Source organism: Salvelinus namaycush, chromosome 14 (assembly GCF_016432855.1).
Source record: "Salvelinus namaycush isolate Seneca chromosome 14, SaNama_1.0, whole genome shotgun sequence".
Lineage (NCBI taxonomy): Eukaryota > Metazoa > Chordata > Actinopteri > Salmoniformes > Salmonidae > Salvelinus > Salvelinus namaycush.
In genome coordinates, this window is record NC_052320.1 from 40,486,846 (window position 1) to 40,507,467 (window position 20,622).

At 41.6% G+C, this 20,622-nt stretch overlaps 1 protein-coding gene across 1 annotated transcript; it reads right to left on the reverse strand.

Annotated features, from left to right (window-relative positions):
* Window positions 1-7,347: 7,347 nt before the first annotated feature.
* Window positions 7,348-8,454, reverse strand: LOC120058757 (putative UDP-GlcNAc:betaGal beta-1,3-N-acetylglucosaminyltransferase LOC100288842). The gene has a single exon (XM_039007494.1). The coding sequence runs from the start codon at window positions 8,452-8,454 to the stop codon at window positions 7,348-7,350; it is 1,107 nt and encodes a 368-aa protein (XP_038863422.1).
* Between the last annotated feature and the right edge of the window lie 12,168 nt (window positions 8,455-20,622).

The following is a 20,622-nucleotide window of genomic DNA, read 5'->3' on the forward strand; positions in this document are numbered from 1 at the left end:
TCCACATTTTGTTACATTACAGCCTTATTCTAAAATTGCTGAGAAAAACAATGATTTAATCAATCTACACACATTACCCCATAATGACAAAGCAAAAACAGGCTTTTAGAAATGCTTGCAAATTTATAAAAATTTATAAAAACGGAAATATCACATTTACTTTACTCTGTACTTTGTTGAAGCACCTTTGGCAGCGATTACAGCATCAAGTCTTCTTGGGTATGATGCTACAAGCTTGGCACAACTGTATTTGGGGAGTTTCTCCCATTCGTCTCTGCAGATCCTCTCAAGTTCTGTCAAGTTTGATGGGGAACATCGCTGCACATCTATATTCAGGTCTCTCCAGAGATGTTTGATCGGGTTCAGCTCTGGCTGGGCCACTCCAGGACATTGAGACTAGTCCCAAAGCCACTCCTGCGTTGTCTTGGCTGTGTGCTTAGGGTGCTTGTCCAGTTGGAAGGTGAACCTTCGCCACAGTTTGAGGTCTTGAGCGCTCTGGAGAAAGTTTTCATCAAGGATCCCTCTGTACTTTGCTCCGTTCATCTTTCCCTTGATGCTGACAAGTCTCCCAGTCCCTACGGCTGAAAAACATCCCCACAGCATGATTCTGCCACCACCATGCTTCACCATAGGGATGGTGCCAGGCTTCCTCCAGATGTGACATTTGGCATTCAGACCAAAGATTTCAATCTTGGTTTCATCAGACCAGAAAATCTTGTTTCTCGTGGCCTGAGAGTCCTTTAGGTGCCTTTTGGCCAACTCAAAGCGGGCTGTCGTGTCTTTTACTGAGGAGTGGCTTTCGTCTGGCGCTCTAACATAAAGGCCTGATTGGTGGAGTGCTGCAGATATGGTTGTCCTTCTGGAAGGTTCTCCCATCTCCACAGAGGAACTCTAGAGCTCTGTCAGTGTGACCATCGGGTTCTTGGTCACCTGCCTGATCAGGGCCCTTCTCCCCGCTGATTGCTCAGTTTGGGCAGGGAGTCAGCTCTAGGAAGATAGAGGCCAGTGTGTTCTTGGGGACCTTCAATGCTTGAGAAATGTTTTGGTACCTTTCCCGAGATCTGTGCCTTGACACAATCCTGTCTCGGAGCTCTACGGACAATTCCTTCGACGTCATGGGCTAATTTTGCTCTGACATGCACTGTCAACTGTGGGACCTTATATAGATAGGTGTGTGCCTTTCCAAATCATGTCCAATCAATTGAATTTACCCCAGGTGGACTCCAACATTCCATGATCAATGGAAACAGGATGCACCTGAGCTCAATTTCAAGTCTCATAGCAAAGGGTCTGAATACTTATGTAAATAAGCTGTTTTCTGTATTAAATTTCTAAACATTTCTAAATCTGTTTTGCTTCGTCATTATGGGGTATTGTGTGTAGATTGAGGACAATTTCTTATTTAATCCATTTTAGCATACTTTCTGAATGCACTGTACATACCAAAGTCTATGAGATGACTTGGAAGTGCATCATATTCAGTGCCCCGAGCTCATGCTGTGTGACATTTACAAGCTGTCAGTGTATTTATGTCTATCCTACTCAGTTGGACATGCTGTCACTGAAATGAAGTATTATGACCTTCATTTTCTGTTGGGACTGTTATGACCATTTTCAACAAAGGTGAATACTGTTTGTTTCTTGTCAAATGTTTTAGTAAAAACGCATGTAATTTTTGACAAAAACATTGTCACAAAACAAGTATTTGTGGCGTACTGATTGGACTTTTTCCCATCGGTGGCAAATGAGTCTATATTCTGCCATCTAAAATAGTATTTCAATAGCTTCAATTATTGTTATGCTACAGACAAGTCAAAAGTAGGATGAAATGTTCTATCCCTGTTGCGCTCATTTGGTTTGCGGCAAAGCAAAAACCAACCAGCACCAGCTTTGTCAAGCCAACTTGACAGCATCTGTGCTAGTTCTCGGGCAACTACCATCACCACATAAACACACAACCTTTTGACTACTGCCAGCATGTCATATCCATCCGTGCATACTAGCACATCTTTACCAATAATTTAGAAACCACTTCACCAAATGCAAGACTTATTAATAATATTTCATATGTAGATGCTTCCACAGCCATTGAGACCAAATTATACTTTTGGTCATGTAGTGTATGTGGACACCTGCTTGTCAAACGTCCCATTCCAAAATCATGGGCATTAATATGGAGTTTGTCCCCCCATTTCTGCCATAACAGCCTCCACTCTTCTGGGAAGGCTTTTCAAATACCCAATGATGACAAAGCGAAAACAGGTTTTTGCAAATGTATTAAAAATAAAAACAAATACCTTATTTTCAGCAGCAGGGACTGGGGGACTAGTCAGGATCGAGGGAAAGATGAACGGAGCTAAGTACAGAGAGATCCTTGTTGAAAACCTGCTCCAGAGCGCTCAGGACCTCAGACTGTTCTCAGGACAACCACCCTAAGCACACAGCCAAGACAACGCAGGAGTGGCTTCGGGACAAGTCTCCATGTCCTTGAGAGGCCTGGACTTGAACCCGATAGAACATCTCTGGAGAGACCTGAAAATAGCTGTGCAGCAACAAATCCACAGATGATGCACTCTATTTCACTCCACACTGCCCTTTCCTATGTGAGAATGCTATTAATTGACTACAGCTCAGCGTTCAACACCATAGTACCCTCAAAGCTCATCACTAAGCTAAGGATCCTGGGACTAAATACCTCCCTCTGCAACTGGATCCTGGACATCCTGATGGACCGCCCCCAGGTGGTAAGGGTAGGTAACAACACATCCGCCACGTTGTTCCTCAACACGGGGGCCCCTCAGGGGTGCGAGCTCAAGCCATAAGATTCCTGAACATCTAATCAAATGGCTACCCACACTATTTTCATTGCCCCCCCCCCCCCCCCCCCTCTTTTTACATGTACATATTACCTCAATTACATTGACTAACCGGTGCCCCCGCACATTAACTCTGCTGCTCTTTAATTATTTTTTAGTTTTATTTCTTATTCATATTTTTGTTACTGCATTGTTGGTTAAGGCTTATAAGTAAGCATTTCACTGTAAGGTCGACACCTGTTGAATTCGGCGCAGGTGACAAATAACATTTTATTTGTTTTTTTAGGGAAAGATTTGCCCCCAAAAATAAATCTAACCCTGTTTTTGCTTTTTCATTATGGGGTATTGTGTGTAAATTGATTAGGGAAACTTGAATTAATTTTAGAATAAGGTTGTAACGTAACAAAATGAAGGGATGTGAATACTTTCCGAATGCACTGTCTCTCCCTGAAGGCCAGGGACTCATTGATAATCAAAGCAACTACAACATATTTACTGCCTTCCTGCACATCTGTATGTGAGGGTAACGCCACCAATGTATTGTGCTTCTACAATGCTTCTAACACCTCGGAATTATACAATTGCTAAATGATTATGTATGAAATATCTGAGTTTTATCAAGATTTCACCATTTCTAAATGTATAAGCCTTGAACTGGGAAAGGGGAGTTACCTAGTCAGTTGTACAACTGAATGCATTCAACTGAAATGTGTCTTCCGCATTTAACCCAACCCCTCTGAATCAGAGAGGTGCGGAAGGCTACCTTAATCGACATCCACATCTTCGGCGCTCGGGGAACAAAATACTTTGGTAACTGGCCCAACACTCCTACCCGCAAGGCCTCCTGCCGGCCCTCACTGCCTTTGTTTAGAACAATACATGTTAGTCTATTTAGTTATGTGGACGTCAAGGAAGTGGAAATTGTTCATTCATTTCTCAGCAGCCCATTCTATGGGTGTGCAATAACCAGAAAATCAAGTTTGGTTTATCTCATGCAAGAGTGTTTTTATCAATGCTCATTGACATTGGCTGATTAATTGCATGCAGGTCTGGTTTCAAGACTTTGCATGTTATAACCTGCTTTCCACATGACTACTTATAATGAACAACCACTAGGCACACACTGGTTGAATAAACGTTGTTTCGATGTCATTTCAATGAAATAACGTTGAACCAAAGTGGCATAGACTTTGAACCCAGGGGGGCAGTGTTTGTCACGAATGAGAGTGAAAATTACTAGAACTGGTTAAGCATTGAATGGGTAAAATAGCTTTGTGTCGACAGACAGACATTCAGGATATGATTCACCTGTCACCTGGTTGCTAGGCAACTGTGCGGGAAGGTTCAAGGTTAAAAAAAAGTGCCTCGCTTTGCCTTCCTGTCGTCATCATCTATATTAAGGAAGAACTTACATGCAACCCGGATCCACCCTTTCTTCATACAATGTCAGTTCAATGTTCCAGTTTGCTTCTGACCACATTAGTATTGAAAGGTTATTGTAAACAATAATACATTCGATAGTTATTCTATGTATCCTGCACACAGTAGCAAAGAGATGAGTGGTGTCAAATTATGTCCCCACGTCTGAAAAATCCAAGAGATGTACTTTTGTCAACAACATTTTGTAAACTGCATTTGACTCTGTATTGGATCTCAACTGATTGCAGAAAAGCCCTCTGCAGCTATTGGACTGAATCCCTCTCTGGGTCAGACAAAGCATTACTCCCAGCCCAGAAAAATCCATACATGTCCACTATTCACACTCTACTTGCTAAACATCACAGTTACATACTTTAATGGAACGGGGATATAAAATTATATGGAAGCATTTCGCTGCCGAAAGTCAATTGAAAAGGCAAATGGACAAAAATGATAAATCAATATGTTTGTAATTCCTTTTCCTAAATGGGTATGCATTTGTTGTGACAAAATTCTAATTAAAGTTCAAAGAAATATGTAGCATTATCATTTTCATGATTAAGCATGCATAATACCTGCCAAATAGTAAAGTTTGAAATAGCAAAGTTTGTTTAATATGTGACCATCAGGCTCGATTTGGTTATATGTAGCAAAATGTGTTTTTATATTGGATAAAAGTAGAGGCTCAGAGCTAGAAAATGGTATATCATACATTACAGTTGAGGAACATTTGTAAAGTAAATCTGCTTTGAAAGTTGACAAACTTGTAACCCCACTTTTGGCCTGTGAATGTTTTGGTACACCTACTGGAGAGCTCTTCTTTGTCTACACCCATTCAGCATAGTTCACACCCTCTTAAGCCTTAGCCCCACCCATCTCTTTAAAGATTCACATGTGAAACCATGTGCTGACCCAGTAGTTCCCAACCTTTTTTGGTTACTGTACCACCAACAGTATTTTGCTCTGCCTGGAGTACCCCCGAATTACCCCCTCTTGCATTTTACCAGTAAGCCTATGGTCTCATGAGTCTTCTCAAGTACCTTGCTGTGGATAGGCAATGTACCCCCCGGGGTCCTAGTACCTCTGGTTGGGAACCACTGTGCTAAACAACCAAAGAGTTCAAGACTAAAGGCTGGTTTATACTACATCTATCGACATGTCTGTATACAGTTGTCGTAGTGGCATCATGAACATTCTATTGTCGTCTGACATCAAACTTGTCGTTGTCGTTATGAAAAGTATTAACACAAAAACGAGGCTGCATGACATCACCAGCCTGGTGGTCCAAAATGTCATAACTAGTGTATTTTAACACAAATAAACCCATCTGTTTAAAAATGAATGTAGTATGTCACTCTAGCAAACCAGGCAACTAAAAGCAACTTTCTAAATAATGTTTTGGTTCGTTTGTAGCTTGTTAGCTAGCTAGCTAGCTAGCGTTAAGTTACCTGGCTAGGCAGTTCAAATAATGACTATATCATATAGCTGACCGTCGTAACTTTAGCTAATTTGTTATCATTATTACAGGAAAATAAACTCACAACTAGATAATTATTTACAAGATAATGGCGAGCTAATTACAGAAAATAGCTTACGGTTGCGAGTGTGACAAAATAAATCGCTGACTTGTTGGCCTAACATTATATCCAAATTTGGTGCAGTTGACGTTCTTCACATTAGCGTCTCTGGTAAACACACACTATATAAAATAAAATCAAAGTTTATTTGTCACATGCACAGGATACTGAAGGTGTAAACGGTACAGTGAAATGGTTACTTTCCCAGTGGAGTATTTTGTTTAAACATGTAGCTAGATAGCTAGCTAAACAATGAACCATAATCCCAACTCAGCATTACTACCCTGCATAAATCTACAGATTGCGATTTGCCATCCATGCTGGCTTTAACAATGAGACACGTATATTACTACACAGATCATACACGTAACGTTAGCTAGCGAGCCAGTCAGTCAGCTAACATTAGCTAGTTAGCTAACAGTAAGCTTTAACTTGCAATGAAAACAACTTTCTGACTAAATTAGAAACGTATAATATCTGAAAATGTAGCTAGCTAGACTCTCTTATTCGTATACATGGATGAACGCTTCTCCCTCTCTGTCACGGATGCCATGGTTGCCCTTAGTTTGAAGATGTAATCTGGAGACAGGTGTTTTATACAACAGCCTTATGTGTTCTCTTTTTAACTCCCTCCTCATTTGCAATCAAACGCGTGAATTTTCTCCATCTCCTTAGCTATTGCACTCTGCTTCCACCAGGCATTACACTGATTTCAAAACAACTTTCAAAACCATTACAAAAGCCTTAGAAACACTTTTTTAGTCATTTCAAAAATGCCGCTTTAGAAAAAGATTACCTACAAATACTAAGCAGCTCATGTTATAGACAGAAGCGTGCTATATGGCAGAACAATCCTAACTCATCTCTCGGCATGTGCAGCACATCCATTATCTCAGCCAATAATGGCTAGCGGGAAGGTTCCGGTCTTTTTCCATGGCTAAATCAACTAGGCTCCTAATGTAATTTTTTTATTCGTATTTACAGATGGCATACACATTAATGATTTTGTTGCTGTCACAACAAGCAAATGAAATGGCAAACGTGAGAAATGATTTGTCATTTAAGCATTTACATTTGATTTTTAAATGTTTCATTGTTGTACTGGATAGTACAATGGAAATAAAACATCAAACACTGCTAAATTAATATAGATGAAACACTGACATTAGCATCTCCTGTATGTTACGTGTTTCCTGGTCAGTAATATTTTCCTATCTACAGTATATGTCTGTGTAGTGGGTGTGTTTTAACAGTCTTAAAAATATATTCACACCAATTCCCTTCAACCGATTCATATAGCTTCCGCTTTTACAAAATGCTAGCGTAATAATCATCAACGTAAAATACATTTAAAGTATTCCTAAAAGTCTATAAAAATTTTAAAAAGTACATTTTCACACTGCACAGTGATTCCTCATCGTAGCTATTGAAATAGAGTGCTTTCCGCTTGTGCTAGTCACAGTTTTGAAATACTGGCAGAGGCACAGCCCCCCATAACACAATAGTATTTTCTATCCACAATGGCAATAACACTCTCACAGCCCCTGCTCCACCCCCAGAAAGGTCCCCAGCATGGCCCGGACTTTACAGACCCCCAGGGAGGCACGCATACCCAACCAGGAGCAGGGGGGAGGGGAGTGGACGTCAGCCCAGAACCGGAGCATCTCGCTGGGGGAGATGTGATGGATGGACACCATGGCCTGGTAGCAGCAGCGCCCGTAGGGCACCACAGGCCCACCAGAGAACAGTGGGCAGTGGGAGGGCAGCACTCCAGCCTCACGGGCACACAGACCCACAAACATGTCCTCGGGGGGCAGAGGAGTGGACGGAGGCGAGGCAGCGGCCGTCAGGGAGATCTTGAGCAAGGCGGAGCGGGAGAGGATGTAGGCAGTGCCGCTGCAGTAGTCGGGGAAGACAGAGGCAGGGTACGCCACTCTAGGGAGGTAGTGCTTACTGCCTGGTTCTCGGTCTGGAGCCACGTGGAGGTGGAGCCGGCCCAGGTACAGGTCCCCGTGCTCGTAGGTGCTGTTCAGGTAGCGCAGAAGGGCCCCAGGGTTGAACAGGACGTCATCGTCCACCTTGGCCAGGAAGTGGGCCTGGGGGCAGAAGCGTCGGACCCAGCTCAGCATCGATAGGGTCTTCAGGGTCAGGTTAGAGTAGGACTCCCAAAAGCGCCCTTGGATCAGGTCCCCTCTTTCCCAGGACTCATCTATCAGCAGCTTGGCTAGCCCGGGGTCAGAGGCCACCCCGAGCATGAACAAGGTCATTACCCTATGACCCCTGACCTCCACTTCCCCACCCCATGTGTCCCGGATGGCCTGGCGGGCCCTCTGATTGGCTGGGGAGGAGGTCACCATGGTGATGAGGTAGGGCTTGGCATGCTGGCAGACATGAGGGCTGGGCATAAGGAGGTACTCCTCAGGTCTGGTTGAGGGGACACTCTGGGGGGGTATGATCCCCCCCTGTGCCTCTACCATTGTGTTCATATTCATGTATGTGGCCCATGACTCAATGGAGTCAATGAAGAGTAGAGCTAGCAGGGCAGCACTGACTATCAGCACACAGAGAGCAGGCACCACTCCGAACCGGCCCCTACGCGCCCCAAAGAGGGGCTTAAACACCCACAGCCCCTGCCCCACCATAACCTCCCTCCAACCTCCACAATGCAGCTCAAAAACTCACCCCTTCTCTCTCTCTCTTTATCCTCTGGTCTTCTCTCAATCCAGCTTTATAACTCTGAATTATTTGCTTTCCTCATGTTTTACTTCCTTGTTGTCTCTTGCTTCCTCGAACCTCAGTTGATCTGCTAGCGGATAACTATCCAGGTTGTTGGTGGGTGTTGTGTGATGCTTTCACTCCGCAGACCGGTAAAACTGCACGTTAAAGAGGCAAATACAAATCGGGGGTTAACAGACAGACATTTACCTGGAGCTGTCAATGGCCTTACTTCCCACACCACTCTACATGCATCAAAATGATGTCGCTATTCTCAGTGCGAATGAAAACGAAAGAGAGTAAGTCTTTTCCACCTAGAGGCCCTTGGCAAAGCTCCTGAATTAGCATTATCACACAAACTGATCCTATAAAAGATGTGTAGCAGTTGATTCGCTGCTATAGAAATAACCTGATGATAAGTATCACACAAACTAACACAGAGTACCAGTCAAAGGTTTGGACACTCATTCAAGGGTTTTTCTTTATTTTTACTATTTTCTACATTGTAGGATAATAGTGAAGACATCAAAACTATGAAATAACACATATGGAATCATGTAATAACCAACATTTTATTAAACAAATAAAAATATATTTTATATTTGAGATTCTTCAAAGTAGCCACACTTTGCACACTCTTGGCATTCTCTCAACCAGCTTCATGAGGTAGTCACCTGGAATGCATTTCAATTAACAGGTATACCTAGTTAAAAGTTGATTTGTCAAATTTCTTTCTGCATTTGAGCCAATCAGTTGTGTTGTGACAAGGTAAGGGTAGTATAGCTCAAATACATATATATATATATGTCCATTGCTCATGTTTCTTGGCCCAAGCAAGTCTCCTCTTATTATTGGTGTCCTTTAGTAGTGGTTTCTTTGCAGCAATTCGACCATTCGACCAATTCGATTCACACAGTCTCCTCTGAACAGTTGATGTTGAGATGTGTCTGTTACTTGTACTCTGTGAAGCATTTATTTGGGCTGCAATCTGAAGTGCAGTTAACTCTAATGAACTTATCCTCTGCAGCAGAGGAAACTCTGGGTCTTCCATTCCTGTAGCGGTCCTCATGAGACCCAGTTTCATCATAGTGCTTGATGGTTTTTGCGACTGCACTTGAAGAAACCTTCAAAGTTCTTGACATTTTCCGTATTGACTGACCTTCGTGTCTTAAAGTAATGATGGACTGTCGTTTCTCTTTGCTTATTTGAGCTGTTCTTGCCATAATATGGACTTGGTCTTTTACCAAATAGGGCTAACTTCTGTATACCCCCTACCTTGCCACAACACAACTGATTGGCTCAAATGCATTAAGGAGGAAAGAAATTCCACAAATGAACTTTTAACAAGACACACCTGTTAATTGAAATGCATTCCAGCTGACTTCCTCATGAAGTTGGTTGAGAGAATGCCAAGAGTGTGCAAACCTGTCATCAAGGCAAAGGGTGGCTTTGAAGAATCCCAAATATATTTGGATTTGTTTAACACATTTTCGGGTTACTACATGATTCCATATGTGTAATTTCAAAGTTTTGATGTCTTCAGTGGTGTAAAGTACTTAAGTAAAAATACTTTAAAGTACATCTTAAGTAGTTTTTTGGGGTATCCGTACTTTACTATTTATATTTTTGCCAACTTTTACTTTACTACATTACTAAAGAAAATGATGTACTTTTTACTCCATACATTTACTTACTCCCTGACACCCAAAAGTACCGGTTACATTTTGATGGGAAAATTGTCCAATTCACACACTTATCAAGAGAACATCCCAGGTGATCCGTAATGCCTCTGATCTGGCGGACTTACTAAACACAAATGCTTTGTTAGTAAATTATGTCTGAGTGTTGGAGTGTGCCCCCTGGCAATCCAACAACAACAACAAAAATAAAGAAAATTATGCCATCTGGTTTGCTTAATATAAGACATTTGAAATGCTTTTACTTTTTATACTTAAGTACATTTTAGCAATTCCATTTACTTTTGATAGTTGAGTATATTTAAAACCAAATACAGACTTTTACTCAAGTAGTATTTTACTGGGTGACTTTCACTTGAGTCATTTTCTACTAAGGTATCTTTACTTTTAGTCAAGTATGACACTTGAGTACTTTTTCCACCATTGATGTATATACACATACACGTATAGGCTACACACCCACCACACCAGCCGAGATACCGTTAAAAACTCCTCCCTTCCACTTACAGGGAAGACAATAACGCCTGCAGAACTTCCCCTCTGTAGAAAAATGCAGTTTAACAGCACAGCATTCCAGGGATTGGCTTGACTAGGCTACTGGGTACAGTGGTGCGGTGCGCGTTTTGGCACTATGAACGTTATGTTCTCGACATTGACTACATTTGTTTGACTGTTTCAAATTGGATGCATTAGTGCCTTACGGGCAATTCAGATTGTTGGTTGAGGACCTCTTTACCAAGGAATTTGGTTGTTTTTTATGATTGTGTTTTTTGTTTTTCATTTGTGTATTTCCTGTACTTATGTTGCTTGCTCGTGTATTTGTTTGTGACTGAAAATCGGATAATTTCGCTCTATATATTTCTGATCTTTATGTAATATGTTATCTCTTTGAGCTTTTTGAATTGTTGTTTGATGTAATACAGGCAACAGTTGCAAAATAGACCATGGTGTCATTTTTGATTCTCTGCGTAAATAAAGGTAAAAACCTATTGCTTATCATCGTGTATAGCACGTGTCAAAATCATTCCGCTGAAGGCCAAGTCTCTGCTGGATCTCTCCTCCCTTGTACTTGATCGATGAATTAACTGGTTGTCTAGGTCTTAATTGAAAGGGGGAAAAAACTAAATCCAGCAGACACGAGGCCCATGGATTGAGTTTGACACCCCTGCTGTATAGCCTAACAATCAAATGCTGTTTTCATGGCTGATATCATCTGAGCACGCTAATAAATAAAAACGCAATAACATCAAACCTTGAATCCAATGAAGACGACAGTGTCAACACGTTCTGTCCATGGTTCCGTTTTGGTCCGCAATATTGTACGGCTTCAAATACATTCCCGCTGAGCAGAAACAAATCGCCGCCTCCGGATGCAGGCAGTACCATGCACTTCATAAGAAACTGCCCCGGTGGTCACTTCATGCAAATGCATTTCCTCCAGATAAGACCGCATGTGTGTCTCTTTTTAATGTAGGGCTATTTGTAAGCTTTAATTGAGAAGATATTAGAAGAACATACATGTATAATGTAGGCTATTCTTGCGTTTGGCATTTCTTCTGTTCTTGATATTTGTACGCCATCTTGTGGACATATTTGGAAATGTAGCCTAACTTGTCAAGCGTCTTTGTGGGGCATTGTTTTAACTGATAATGCGTGACTATGCTACTTGTATGAATGACAATAGCATACTCCACTGCTTTATGGTGACAATCAATAGCTCAACATATAACGTGAGACGGGTGTTCGATTATAATAGCCTATTTATTATTATTTCAGTTCATGAAACATGGGACCAGCACTTTACATGTTGCTTTTATATTTATAAATACTACTTTTAGTACTCATTTATTTTTTGTATTTTTTAACCTTTATTTCACTAATCGGTGCTAAAGGTGTGCATGTGGCATAATCTTTTACAAGAAGAGATTGTCTGCATCTCAAATGACACACTACAGGCCTAGTAGTGGCTCACTATATAGAGAATGGGGACTTGACTGGGGTCATTTACGATTGTATCTCCGTTGATGGCATTGATAAAGTTACAATATTCAAGCCCAGGCACTGTGTGGTTGAGAGAGTGACAGTGATATTCCAAACCCTGTTGGTGCACCCATCTCCATGTGTACATATTTAGAAAACACAAGAAAAACAAAGTGTCACGATTTGGACACACATTTTTATTTCAACAACAATAATTAGCTATGAAGCCTGGGGAAGCAATGTAATGCCATCTGAAATATACACAGAACAAAAAAATAAACACAACATGCAACCATTCCAAAGATTTAGCTGAGTTACAGTTCATGTAAGGAAATGATTTAGGCCCTAATTTATAGATTTCACATTATTGGGCAGGGATGCAGCAATTGGTGGGCCTATGCCCACTGGGGAGCCAGGCCCAGCCAATCAGAATGAGTTTTTCCCCATAATAGGGCTTTATTACAGACAGAAGTACTCCTCAATGTTGGATGCGGCTTATGGTAGAGAAATTAACATTCAATTATCTGGCAACAGCTCTGGTGGACATTCCTACAGCCAGCATGCCAATTGCATACTCCCTCAAAACTTGAGACATCTGTGGCATTGTGTTGTGACAAAACTGCACATTTTAGAGGGGCCTTTAGCCTAGTGGTTAGAGTGTTGGGCCAGTAACCAAAAGGTTGCTAGATCAAATCCCCAAGCTGACAAGGTACAAATCTGTCATTCTGCCCCTGAACAAGGCAGTTAACCCAACTGTTCCTAGGCCATCATTGTAAATAAGAATTTGTTATTTACTGACTTGTCTAGTTAAAGGTTAACAAAAATATATATATATATATATATTTGTTCTTAACTGACTTGTCTAGTTAACTAAAGGTTAAAAAAAATATATATATGTATTGTCCCCAGGTTTACCTGTGTAATAATCATATGCCACACTTATCAGGTGGATAAATTATCTTGACAAAGGATAAAATGCTCACTAACAGGGATGTAAACATGGGACCAGCACTTTACATGTTGCTTTTAGATTTTTATTCAGTGTATTCAGTACCAGTCAAAAGTTAAGCAAGCAAGTCAGTTAAAAACAAATTCTTAATTACAATGACGGCCTACCCAAACCCTAACCTTAACCCAGAGCCAATTGTACACCACCCTATGGGTCTCCCATTCACAGCCGGTTCTGATACATCCTGGAATCTAACCAGTGTCTCTAGTGACGCCTCTAGCACTGAGATGCAGTGCCTTAGACCCCTGCGCCACTCGGGAGGCCTATAACACATATGGAATCATGTAGTAACCAAAAAAGTGTGAAACAAATGAAAATATGTTTGAGATTTTCAAAAGTAGCCACCCTTTGCCTTGATGACAGCTTTGCACACTCTTGGCATTCTCTCAACCAGCTTCATAAGGTAGTCCCCTGGAATTCATTTCAATTAAAAGGTGTGTCTTGTTAAATGTTAATTTGTGGAATTTCTTAATTTCTTAATGTGTTTGAGCCAATCAATTGTGTTGTGACAAGGTAGGGTTGGTATACAGAAGATAGCTCTATTTGGTAAAAGACAATATTTGGTAAAAGACAATATTAAGGCAAGAGCAGCTCAAATAAGCAAAGAGAAACGACAGTCCATCATTACTTTAAGACATGAAGGTCAGTCAATGTGGAACATTTCAAGAACTTTGAAAGTTTCTTCAAGTCCAGTCGCAAAAACCATCAAGTTCTATGATGAAACTGGCTCTCATGAGGACCACCACAAGAAAGGAAGACCCATAGTTACCTCTGCTGCAGAGGATAAGTTCATTAGAGTTACCAGCCTCAGAAATTGCAGCTCAAATAAATGCTTCACAAAGTTCAAATAACAGACACATCTCAACATCAACTGTTCAGAGGAGTCTGCGAGAATCAGGCCTTCATGGCCGAATTACTGCAAAGAAACCACTACTAAAGGACACCAATAAGAAGAGACTTGCTTGGGCCAAGAAACACGAGCAATGGACATTAGACTGGTGGAAATCTGTCCTTTGGTCTGATGAGTCCACATTTGTGATTTTTGGTTCCAACCGCCGTGTCTTTGTGAGACGCAGAGTAGGTGAACGGATGATCTCTGCATGTGTGGTTCCCACCGTGAAGCATAGAGGAGGTGATGGTGTGGGGGTGCTTTGCTGATGACACTGTCAGTGATTTATTCAGAATTCAAGGCACACTTAACCAGCATGGCTACCACAGCATTCTACAGCAATACGCATCCCATCTGGTTTGCACTTAGTGGGACTATCATTTGTTTTTCAACAGGACATTGACCCAACAGACGTCCAGGCTGTGTAAGGGCTAGGAGAGATGGAGTGCTGCATCAGATGACCTGGCCTCCACAATCACCCGACCTCAACCCAATTGAGATGGTTTGGGATGAGTTGGATCCCAGAGTAAAGGAAAAGCAGCCAACAAATGCTCAGTATATGTGGGAACTTCTTCAAGACTCTTGGAAAAGCATTCCAGGTGAAGCTGGTTGAGAGAATGCCAAGAGTGTAAAAAGCTGTCATCAAGGCAAAGGGTGGCTACTTTGAAGAATCTATAATATATTTTGTTTTGTTTAACACTTTTTTGCTTACTACATGATTCCATATGTGTTATTTCATAGTGTTGAGGTCTTCACTATTATTCTACAATGTAGAAAATAGCAAAAAAAATAAGAAAAACCCTTGAATGAGTAGGTGTGTCAAAACTTTTGACTGGTACTGTATATGCACAAATGAACTAGGGCCTATAACAAGAACACTTACTAGGCTTTTTACTAAAGCTCGACCGATTATTCGGAATGGACGATTAATTAGGGCCGATTTCAAGTTTTCATAACAATCGGTAATCGGCATTTTTGGACACCGATCATGGACGATTACATTGCACTCAACGAGGAGACTGTGTGGCAGGCTGACTACCTGTTACGTGAGTGCAGCAAAGAGCCAAAGTAAGTTGCTAGCTAGCATTAAACTTATCTTATAAAAAACTATCAATCTTAACATAATCACTAGTTAACACGGTTGATGATATTACTAGTTTATCTAGCTTGTCCTGCGTTGCATATAATCGATGCAATGCCTGTTAATTTATCATCAAATCACAGCCTACTTCGCCAAACGGGTGATGATTTGCACCAATGTGTACCTAACCATAAACATCAATGCCTTTCTTAAAACCAGTTAATATTGCCTGCTAACATGAATTTCTTTTAACTAGGGAAATTGTGTCACTTCTCTTGCGTTCTGTGCAAGCAGTCAGGGTATATGCAGTAGTTTAAGCTGCCTGGCTCATTGCGAACTGTGTGAAGACCATTTCTTCCTAACAAAGACCGTATTTAATTTGCCAGAATTGTACATAATTATGACATAACATTGAAGGTTGTGCAATGTAACAGCAATATTTAGACTTAGGGATGCCACCCATTAGATAAAATACGGAATGGTTCCGTATTTCAATGAAAGAATAAACGTTTTGTTTTCGAAATGATAGTTTCCGGATTTGACCGTATTAATGACCGAAGGCTCGTATTTCTGTGTGTTATTATATTATAATTAAGTCTGATTTGATATTTGATAGAGCAGTCTGACTGAGCGGTGGTAGGCAGCAGCAGGCTCATAAGCATTCATTCAAACAGCAATTTCCTGCATTTGCCAGCAGCTCTTCGCTGTGCTTCAAGCATTGCACTGTTTATGACTTCAAGCCCGAGATTAGTCTGGCAATACTATAGTGCCTATAAGAACATAAAATAATCAAAGGTATATGAAATACAAATGGTATAGAGAGAAATAGTCCTATAATTCCTATAATAACTACAACCTACAACTTCCTACCTGGGAATATTGAAGACTCATGTTAAAAGGAACCACCAGCTTTCATATGTTCTCATGTTCTGATCAAGGAACATAAACGTTAGCTTTTTCACATGGCAAATATTGCACTTTTACTTTCTTCTCCAACACTTTGTTTTTGCATTATAAACACATCAGCGAGCAGGCCTTTCTAATCGACCTGGCCCGGGTATCTTGGAAGGATATTGACCTCATCCCGTCAGTAGAAGATGCCTGTTTTTCTTTAAAAGTGCCTTTCTCACCATCTTAAAATTGCATCCTGTAGCACAAACTCAAAAAAGTTCTGGGACACTGTAAAGTCCATGGAGAATAAGAGCACCTCCTCCCAGCTGCCCACTACACTGAGGCTAGGAAACACTTTCACCACTGATAAATCCACTATAATTGAGAATTTCAATAAGCATTTTTCTACGGGTGACCATGCTTTCCACCTGGCTACCCCTACCCCGATCAACAGCCCTCCACCCTCCACAGCAACTCGCCCAAGCCTCCCCCATTTATCCTTCACCCAAATTCAGACAGTTGATATTCTGAAAGAGCTGCAAAATCTGGACCCCTACAAATCAGCCGGACTAGACAATCTGGACCCTCTCTTTCTAAAATTATCTGCCGAAATTGTTGCAACCCCTATCACTAGCTTGTTCAACCTCTCTTTCGTATCGTCTGAGATTCCCATGGATTGGAAAGCTGCAGCGGTCATCCCCCTCTTCAAAGGGGGAGACACTCTAGACCCAAACTGCTACAGACCTATATCTATCCTACCCTGCCTTTCTAAGGTCTTTGAAAGCCAAGTTAACAAACAGATCACCGACCATTTCGAATCCCACCGTACCTTCTCCACTATGCAATCTGGTTTCAGAGCTGGTCATGGGTGCACCTCAGCCACGCTCAAGGTCCTAAACGATATCATAACCGCCATCAATAAAAGACAGTACTGTGCAGCCATCTTCATCAACCTGGCAAAGGCTTTTGACTCTGTCAATTACCACATTCTTATCGGCAGACTCAACAGCCTTGGTTTCTCAAATGATTGCCTCGCCTGGTTCACCAACTACTTCTCTGATAGAGGTCAGTGTGTCAAATCGGAGGGCCTATGGGGGTGCCACAGGGTTCAAATCTTAGGCAGACTCTCTTCTCTGTATACATCAATGATGTCGCTCTTGCTGCTGGTGATTCTCTGATCCACCTCTACGCAGACAACACCATTCTGTATACCTCTGGCCCTTCTTTGGATACTGTGTTAATTAACCTCCAGACGAGCTTCAATGCCATACAACTCTCCTTCCGTGGCCTCCAACTGCTCTTAAATGCAAGAATAACTAAATGCATGCTCTTCGCTGCCCGCACCCGCCCGCCCGTCCAGCATCACTACTCTGGACGGTTCTGACTTAGAATATGTGGACAACTACAAATACCTAGGTGTCTGGTTAGACTGTAAACTCTCCTTCCAGACTCACATTAAGCATCTCCAATCCAAAATTACATCTAGAATCGGCTTCACAGCAAAGCATCGTTCACTCATGCTGCCAAACATACCCTCGTAAAACTGACCATCCTACCGATCCTCGACGATGTAATTTACAAAATAGCCTCCAACACTCTACTCAGCAAATTGGATGCAGTCTATCACAGTGCCATCCGTTTTGTCACCAAAGCCCCATATACTACCCACCACTGCGACCTGTACGCTCTCGTTGGCTGGCCATCGCTTCATACTCGTCGCCAGACCCACTGGCTCCAGGTCATCTACAAGTCTCTGCTAGGTAAAGCCCCGCCTTATCTCAGCTCACTGGTCACCATAGCTGCACCCACCCGTAGCACGCGCTACAGCAGGTATTTCTCACTGGTCACCCCCAAAGCCAATTCTTCCTTTGACCCCCTTTTCTTCCAGTTCTCTGCTGCCAATGACTGGAACGAACTGCAAAAATCACTGAAGCTGGAGACTCATATCTCCCTCACTAGCTTTAAGCACCAGCTGTCAGAGCAGCTCACAGATCACTGCACCTGTCCGTAGCCCATCTGTAAATAGCCCATCCAACTACCTCATCCCCATACTGTATTTATTTATTTATCCTGCTCCTTTGCACCCCAGTATCTCTACTGCACACTCATCTTCTGCACATCTACCATTCCAGTGTTTAATTGCTATATTGTAATTACTTCACCACCATGGCCTATTTATTGCCTTACCTCCCTTACCTTACCTCATTTGCACATGCGGTATATATACTTTTTCTACTGTATTATTGACTGTATGTTTGTTTATTCCATGTGTAACTCTGTGTTGTTGTATGTGTCGAACTGCTTTGCTTTATCTTGGCCAGGTCACAGTTGCAAATGTGAACTTGTTCTCAACTAGCCTACCTGGTTAAATAAAGGTGAAATAAAAATAAAAATTATTTAAACCAAATTGAACATGTTTCATTATTTATTTGAGACTAAATTGATTTTATTGATGTATTATATTAAGTTAAAATAAAAGTGTTCATTCAGTATTGTTGTAATTGTCATTATTACAAATATATACATATATATAAAAATCAGCCGATTAATCGGTATCGTTTTTTTTGGTCCTCCAATAATCGGTATCGGCGTTGAAAAATCATAATCGGTCGACCTCTACTTTTTACAGTCAGATTCAATAAATGCATACAGGTTAGATTTACACACCCATAAATATCCTAATCAGCTCTCTCCTTATTTTAAGGAATGTTCTATTATAAAGAATGTATGAAAGGATTACAACATTGACAAAAAAATCTACCAATCAGCTCCCCTTTGAAGAAGGCAGACAGGCTAACGTCAGTCTCGCGCCGCGTGCTAGAAGGGAGAAAAGAGCAAGGCGCTTGAGGAGAAAGAAGAAAAAAACTCCCAGCCCGCTGGCGGAACGGGGTCATGAACTATGACCTTTCAATGAATAAAAACAACATATTAAAAACACAAATTCAATTAAATCCCTAAATCTTCCAACTTTTGATCCCGGGGGTAAGTTGTCATCTAAAATATTTACGCCATTTAAAGCTAGTGTTGAAAGGCACAGACGAGACAACAATAAAAAAAGGACAATTTAGCTTGGTTAGCCTGCTGCTGTGATTTGAGGGAGAACTCTTCCCGGTGGGCTGGAGGATGGTTGTCAAAACTGGGCGGTGCTGTCATCCCTTCTTTCAACGCTATTAAAATATCTATTCAGTGACAACATCGTTGAATACCCTGTCTCCCATGTCAAACTTTTGATATAAACTTGCTCCATTAAAGATCTAACGGAGGACAAAAGATGAGCTGTAGCTGTCAGTGCAGCCAAGTACGTTGATAGCCGGCTAGTACCGCGCAGATGAACCCGACCGACCCTTTTACCTTTGCCATCTCATGGACAAGGGTTGTTTTGGGGGGTTGTACGCGTAAAAAAATTCAATAATGGGTATCTCATAGATATAAATATGTTAACGAATTGCCAGGTTCTTCATTTTGTTCCATTTGAATGTCAGTAGAAATTTGTTTTTGTAATTTGGCCAGTGAGCGAACGAACACATGGCCATCCTTTAGCCAATGACAGTCCTCACCGAGGTTTAAATCAAAGTGACGCATACCAGATCTTACAATGCCTGATGGGTATTTCAGTACTGCTAACCACATCATATCTTACAGCAGAGATAATTTTGAGGAGATGGGAAACTCCATTGGAATTGTATTAACGCCCATTGTGTACCTTGCCCATGCGTCATCAATGGGTAGTGTTTTAGGGAGCCAAGATGGCATCGCTGTGAGAGGGAGTGTTTTCTCGCTCTTCAAAGAAACATTGAGGGTTAGGTGGTTAACAATCTAATATTGGCTATCAATGTTGAAAGAAACTAACTATAACTTGTTTTAGGGACATAGGATAAGTTTAGAGGTCGTTTTTGTCAAGTTGAATGGGAAGAACACGACAGAAAGTGTCGGCATCGAGTAATTGTCTCTGTCCCCCTCCCAGTTAGGGGGAGTGATGAGCTCTACAGCAGTCTCACAACTCAATCGCTGGTTGAAAACTGTTTTCTGACCCTCCCAAAAGATAGAATTTGTAGATAATTGTCCCTCTTTCTGGGACTCACCCACAAACAGGACCAAGCCTAGCCTGTTGAGGAGTGACGGACTCCATCCTAGCTGGAGGGGTGCTCTCATCTTTTCTACGAACATAGACAGGGCTCGAACTCCCCTAGCTCCACAATGAGATAGGGTGCAGGCCACTAGCACAGTCAGTGTAGTTAGCTCAGCTATCCCCATTGAGACCGTGTCTGTGCCTCGACCTAGTTTGGGCAAAACTAAACATGGCGGTGTTCGCCTTAGCAATCTCACTGGAATAAAGACCTCCTCCATTCCTGCCATTATTGAAAGAGATTGTGATACCTCACATCTCAAAATGGGACTACTTAATGTTAGATCCCTCACTTCCAAGGCAATTATAGTCAATGAACTAATCACTGATCATAATCTTGATGTGATTGGCCTGACTGAAACATGGCTTAAGCCTGATGAATTTACTGTGTTAAATGAGGCCTCACCTCCTGGTTACACTAG

Bases quoted from the DNA above. Each gene is read 5' to 3' on its own strand.
- LOC120058757 (XM_039007494.1), bottom strand. From the start codon at position 8,454: ATGGTGGGGCAGGGGCTGTGGGTGTTTAAGCCCCTCTTTGGGGCGCGT.